The sequence below is a fragment of the Sylvia atricapilla genome, chromosome 21, assembly GCF_009819655.1.
Source record: "Sylvia atricapilla isolate bSylAtr1 chromosome 21, bSylAtr1.pri, whole genome shotgun sequence".
Taxonomy (NCBI): Eukaryota; Metazoa; Chordata; class Aves; order Passeriformes; family Sylviidae; genus Sylvia; species Sylvia atricapilla.
In genome coordinates this window covers 4013676-4019940 of record NC_089160.1, presented here as the reverse complement: position 1 = coordinate 4019940, position 6265 = coordinate 4013676, and the positions used below count along the sequence as shown (strand labels likewise).

The following is a 6265-nucleotide window of genomic DNA, read 5'->3' as shown; positions in this document are numbered from 1 at the left end:
CAGTGCCACAGGCACATGTCACCCTGTTCAGCACTATGCTCCAGACTCTGTGCTGGACCCCCCTAAAAGCCCTGGTGCTGCCCATTGTGGCACCTCACAGGGTGCCTAGTGCCCTCTTGAAGGGGCGATGCCTTTCTGCTGCAGATTAGGGGCTTGTCCTGCCTTTCTGTCCCCTCTCCTCATCCTTGCACAGCCTCAGCTGCATGCTGCCACATGTGACAGCCTGGCCAACCCTACTAGGACCCCAAGGCAAGCTGGTGACAGACAACCCACTGCTATCATGCTACTGCCTTTGCAAAACTCCTGAGGCTGCCATCTGTCCAGGGTGTCCTTGACCATCAACAGCTTTTCTTTGGAGACCTGACAAAGCTCAAGGGACACTGTATCGCAGAGGGTATGAACAGTTAACATCTGTCTGACAACTGAGGGACATCCTCTGCTTCAGGGGACATGTTTAGGGCTGTTGGCAAGGAGAACCATAAGGGAACTCAACTGCAAAGGTGTCCCTGGCATGGGAGGGAGTGAGTGACCTGTGGCTGGCCTCTGGCTACTCGAGGATTCACAGCCAGCAGGAATGGAGGGATGCTGCTCTTCACAGAAGCATCACTGGGATAGTGCCCTGGTCCTGTTCCCCACACCTCTGATGTACCCAGAAGCGCAGACACACAGGCAGACAGGACAAGCTGTTAAGTTTTATGCTGCAACCCCCTCTGCCCTGTGCTTGCAGCAGCACAAAGGATTTCTGTGCTCACCCACTGCCAGTGACCTTCCTGGCAGTTGACTCACACCAGAGGGTTTTTGTCTCTCCGAGAACAGCAGCCTGGATCCAGGGATGCCTTTGCTGCTGCTAGTCCAATCCTGGAAGCCCAGCAGCCCCTGCAGTGCAGTGGCCATCCAGTGACGAGGCTGAGCCATTCACAGGGCCAGCCCTGCCTGGAACAGAACAGCCGGGGAAAGGGGACTCCGGAAGCCTCCTCCACAGTCCTCCTGACCGTGGAGATGTTTCAGCGATGCTTCAAGCTTGATTTCGTCCATCGCACCGATACACACTGGTGGGCTGCGAGTTCTCTGACCCTCGCAGGGTGCCAGCAGCTGCGTCACCCCAAGCCCCGCCATCCGCATGCTGGCTCAGTCCTGCCATCTCATCAGCTTGTCTGCGTTAGACGTGCCCACGTTTTGGACCTCTTCGCTGCAACTTCACACACCGATTAACTTCACAATTAGCGTCATTAACAAAGAGCCTGTTTCTGTCCCACGTGGTCGCGGGCGGGGCACCTTTCTGAGTACTGGAGGCAGCGCCGGCCACTGTTCAGCACAGCCTGTCCTTGGCCGATGGCTTTTGCAGTTTAACCTAAGCCAACAGGCAATGGGCTGCCCCCGCTCCCGCCCAGCCCCGGGGCCTCTGCTCCTCCCAGCCAACTCCCTGCCAGGACAGTGGGCGGGCACCGTGCTGGACAGCAACGGGCCGTATTCCTCCTCCTCTTTCCTGTTGGTTTGTTGGGGTTTTTTTTTCCATTTTTGCTACACTTTAGATGTATTCCCACGCTGAGCCTCGCCGGTGCTGCCGCGGGCAGGTGCGGCCCCGCTGCCCCCGGCCCGGGCCCGCAGCGCCACCTGGTGCCACGGCCGGCGACCACCGACCACCGCCCGCCCCGAGCCCCCGGGCCGCCCCGAGCCCGGCTCCCGGCTCCGCCCGGTCACCCCTGTCCTGGCCCCCAATGATCGCCAGTGACCTCCCGCCTGGCTACCAGCGCCCCCCTGTCACCCCTATCCTGCCCCCAGTGACCCCCAGTGACCTCCAGCCTGGTTCCCAGCGCCCTCCAGTCAGACCCACAGACTGGCTGCCAGGGAGCCCTCTCCCCGCGCCAAACTCCCGGTCGTGTTTCGTCCCACTTAGCCCACCCCAGTGCTCACCACTCTGCCGTCCTCTTGCTCTCCCCAGTGACCCCCGCCCAGCCTGATCACGCCAGCTTGGTCTCACTAACCCCTTGTCCATAGTGTCCCCCAATATTGCCCCGATAACCCCCAGAACCCATCCAGGTTGCGGCACCTGGGCGGTTCTGGCGCTCTCGCTCCTGGCCGGGTACTGCTGACTCAGGCGGCGGTGGCTTATCGGAGAGAAGTTTGGCCCCGATAACCCCAACCAGTCTTGCACCACCGGCCCCCCGGTATCTCACTGTCCCCCGCCCCACTGCGGGGGCATCTCAGCCGCTCCACAGTGCCACCACGCCGTCCCCACGCGGGAGACACCGGCAGCATTGTCACCCTTATGCAATGGCTCCGGCAGCCCTGGCGCCCAGGATGAGCCGCAGGATCGCTGTGTCCCACATGGGGTGCCCGGCGCCGGGACCTTGAAGCGGGCCAGCAGGTTAATCGTTGACGAGCTGTTTGCCTTTTCTTGGCTGGACTTTTACACATTAAATCTGGGTATTGGTGCCTCCCAGGGACCAGCCGGCAGCCTGCAGCAGCGAATCGAAGTGCTCCAGGAGCGGGGGGGGTATACTCAGAGTCACCCCCGCTAGAGAGCAGGGCTCCGCCACGGTGCATGTGCCTGGCTTGCAAAGGAATGCAGCGGGAAGGATGCTCACAGCAGGGGAGTGGGGCCACGGGGACCAGAAATCGCCCCGGGGACCATTCTGAGGGGCTGGCCCTGCCCCGATGCTGCAGTGGCCCCAGGGCTGGCCCCAGGGGATGCTCAGCTGCGGCGGTGGATGTGGGTGGGTAGGAGCCAGGCTTGACACACCTGCGGTGTTTACTGGGCGAGCCGTGGAAGGAGCAAGGCTGTTTGGGAGGGGGGTGGGTGACGTGCCTGCAGGGCAGTATAAAGTCCAGCTGCGTGCTGCAATACCAAAGAGCATTGATTGTCCCGGTGATTGAGGTGAGAACCTGGAGGGCGCAGCACCATTGCGAGGGTGGCCGCACGTCCCCCAGCTGGGGAGGACCAGGGAGGGCAGAGTAGGGGCCACAGGCGGGCTCGGCCCTGGCCTGGGAGAGGAGAGCCGGCAGTGCTGGCCCTCATGGCGGGAGTGGGGAGAGAGGAGCAGCGTGGGCACAAGCGGCGCAATCACAACTTTGCTGGACGGGCTTTGGCCGCCACCGTTTGCACAGCTGCGGGTGCTCGCACCTTGGGCTAAGGGGAGGAGGTTGCATTTGGGAAGGCACTAATTGCCCTGCCAACCTACAGGCACCCATCTGGTAGGGTTTACTGGGTGTGCTGCTCCTCACCTGAGGCTGGGGACAAAACCCCAGGGACGTGGCACTGTTCTTTGGGGATAGGGCACAGTGTGACGGTGTGGCTGGGACACCAGTCCTGAGGGGCACGGGGGCTGTGCGAGCACAGGGATTGTTGTCCCCACCAGCAAGTCCGAGCAGTAAGGCAAAGTCAGTGAGTCCATCTCGGGGGAGGAACGCTGCCCCAAGCGCAGAGCCAGCGTCACTTCTCTGGACCTTCTCCCACGTCTCCAGCGGCACAGGCGGGGCAGCTCCGATGCCCTCTCAGACGCTGCCGCTGCTGGCACCAGAGCCTTGAGGAGATGGCAGGACTCACAGCAGCGGTACCCGGTGCCACCCAGCCCCACGGTAGCCCACCAGTCCTCATTGCCAGACCCCTGCTCCAGTGCCGTCCATGCGGGATGGGCACGCAGCTTGGCCGTGCCTCCTGGGAAGGGGACCTCCGGACCCCGTGGGTGGCCTGGGCGGCACAGCGATGTGTGTGCCGTGGGTCCCGCCGGGCAGAGCCCCGAGTGGCCCGCGGCTGGGGGGGCTGTGGCCGTGGTCGGTGCGGGGCGTGGTGGGGAGGTGGGAGTGGGTGCAGGGCCGAGCAGCGGGAATGCTGCACACAGGCACTTTGTTTGGCCAGGGTGGGCGGAAGTCAGGGCGTTAGATCTGAATGCTGAAGTGTGTTGTTCAGGGGCTGATAAAGGCCCCATTGTATGTAAATAGTTTATAAAGCGGCATATGACTTCCAGTGCAGGGCAGTGGCAGAGAGAGACGAGGGCAGGCGGAGCAGAGCTCTCCTGCGGGAGGCATGAGACCTTAGAGGGGTCGCTGAGGGCAGCTTGCGAGGACCCTTCCTCACCGGCAGGTACGCGTGGCCAGGACCCTCCGCACGGGGGGTGGCTGATCCCAGCCACACAGACTCATGCGAGAGTGGGAAGCGGCTCCCGGGGCTGCTCAGTGCCAGTGGGTGGCTCTGGTGGGGTGGGTGTCTGTGCTCGGGAAGTGGGGTCGTCCTGTGTTCCCTGGGCAAGGATGGCTCTGGGAGAGTGGCAGTGCAGGGCTGCACAGGGGGAGCCCCCCAGCTCAGGGCTCCCTGGCCCTGCTGCTGCAGGTAATGGGAGGACAAAGGGACGCATTGGTGCAGTGGAGCCCATGAAGCTCCTTGGGATCATTCCTAGCCAAAGAGCTCAGCACTGGGTACTGAGAGTCCCTGTGGAGGTGTGGGAGCTTCACCCCCATTCTCTGCGGCAGCAGGATTCCTGTGCCAGTGTAGGGTGGCAGGACTGGAGCATCTGGCACTGCTGGGGTAGCTAGTCTCCTGCCTGCTCTGGCCAAAACGCTGCTTTGAGATGTGTTAGGGGCAGAAGCCATGCTGTCATGCTCCTGTCTGTCCATCTTCCTGTCTGTTGATTCTGCTCTCCACCCACCAGGGCTGCCACTCAGTTGCTCCCAGGTCCTCCCTGGGGCTGTTGTCACTGGAGCCAGGACCTGCTGGCTCTCCGCCAGGGGTCTTTCCTGCTCTTAACACGCTGTCACTGCTTTCTCCTGCAGACGTGAGAAAAGATGAATTGGGCCGGCCTCTACACGGTGCTGAGCGGGGTGAACCGTCACTCCACGGCCATTGGGCGGATCTGGCTCTCCGTCATCTTCATCTTCCGGATAATGGTGTTGGTGGTGGCAGCCGAGAGCGTCTGGGGGGATGAGAAATCTGCCTTCACCTGCAACACCCAGCAGCCTGGCTGCAACAGCGTCTGCTATGACCACTTCTTCCCCATCTCCCACATCCGTCTGTGGGCCCTGCAGCTCATCCTCGTCACCACACCAGCCCTTCTCGTGGCCATGCACGTGGCCTACCAGCAGCACCAGGAGAAGAAGCTGCTGGTGCTGACAGGGCATGGGGATCCCAAGCACATGGAAGAGGTCAAGAAGCACAAGATGCGCATAGCGGGTTCGCTGTGGTGGACGTACGTCTGCAGCGTGGTCTTCAGGCTGCTCTTCGAGGCTGTGTTCATGTACATCTTCTACATGCTCTACCCAGGCTACCAGATGATGCGGCTGGTCAAGTGCGAGGCTTACCCCTGCCCCAACACTGTCGACTGCTTCATCTCCCGGCCCACCGAGAAGACCATCTTCACTGTCTTCATGCTGGTCACCTCCAGTGTCTGCATCATCCTCAACATGGCAGAGCTGGTCTACCTGGTGGTGAGGGCCTGTGCCCGCCGAGGTCAGCACCACTCCAACCCCACGTCGGGGAAGAGCTCCTTCTATGGGCACAAGCATTCCTCTGAGTACAAGCAGAACGAGATCAACCAGCTGCTGACAGAGCAGGACGGTTCCCTCAAGGACATGCTGCGCCGCAACTCTGGGCTGCAGGAGAAGGGTGACCGCTGCTCTGCCTGCTAGGGCCACCACTGCAGGGGCCCCAGCCCCACAGTCACCCTGTGAGCCTGTTACTGTCCCTGTCCCAAGGATAGCATCCCTCAGGCTCTCCTAGATGGCCAGGAGGGCATCTTGGGCCATTAAATCTCCATTCTCAGGTGCTGCCTCCCTCCTTTCTGCTCTGGCTGGGATATGCCAGAAGCTGGGGTGCCAGTGTGGGGTGTCCATCCCTGCACCCAAGCCCTGGTGGGTGCCACGAAGGGCTGTGGGGGCTGCAGTGCCAAGGCTGAGCTGGGGCTGTGGCTGTGTTGTCCTGGCAGCCAGCAGCAACCAGTGACCCCTGGGTGGCATTGATCAGTGTCCAAGGGCTTGCGCTCCCCCAGCATCAGCCCCTGCAGCCCCGAATATAATTAGAAAAGTGCCCAGACCAAAAATAGAGGGGAAAAGTTTCCCCAGTGGCTGTTTCATGTGCCAGTCACAATGAAAGCCAATGGGGCACGCAGCTGCCTCATGCCCCAATAACCCCATATCCGCCGTTGGGTGACCGCACAGACGGAGCAGGCAGACCTGTCCACACCCCACGGAGGAGCTGGGGACCAGCTGCTGGGAAGGGGCCTCGCACCATCATCCCCCATCACCCCACTGACAGGAGGGGACGGCACAGAGG

At 61.9% G+C, this 6265-nt stretch overlaps 1 protein-coding gene across 2 annotated transcripts; it reads left to right on the top strand.

Moving 5' to 3' along the window:
- The first annotated feature begins 2811 nt into the window (after nt 1–2811).
- GJB1 (gap junction protein beta 1) lies at nt 2812–5755 on the top strand. 2 transcript variants are annotated; one of them, XM_066334013.1, is made up of 2 exons: nt 2812–2878; nt 4771–5755. In XM_066334013.1, the coding sequence occupies exon 2, from the start codon at nt 4783–4785 to the stop codon at nt 5620–5622; it is 840 nt and encodes a 279-aa protein (XP_066190110.1). In that variant the 5' UTR covers nt 2812–2878; nt 4771–4782; the 3' UTR covers nt 5623–5755. The 2 variants fall into 2 exon arrangements, with proteins under 2 accessions (XP_066190110.1, XP_066190109.1); XM_066334012.1 differs by lacking the exon at nt 2812–2878 and adding an exon at nt 3926–4084.
- Nucleotides 5756–6265: the final 510 nt, after the last annotated feature.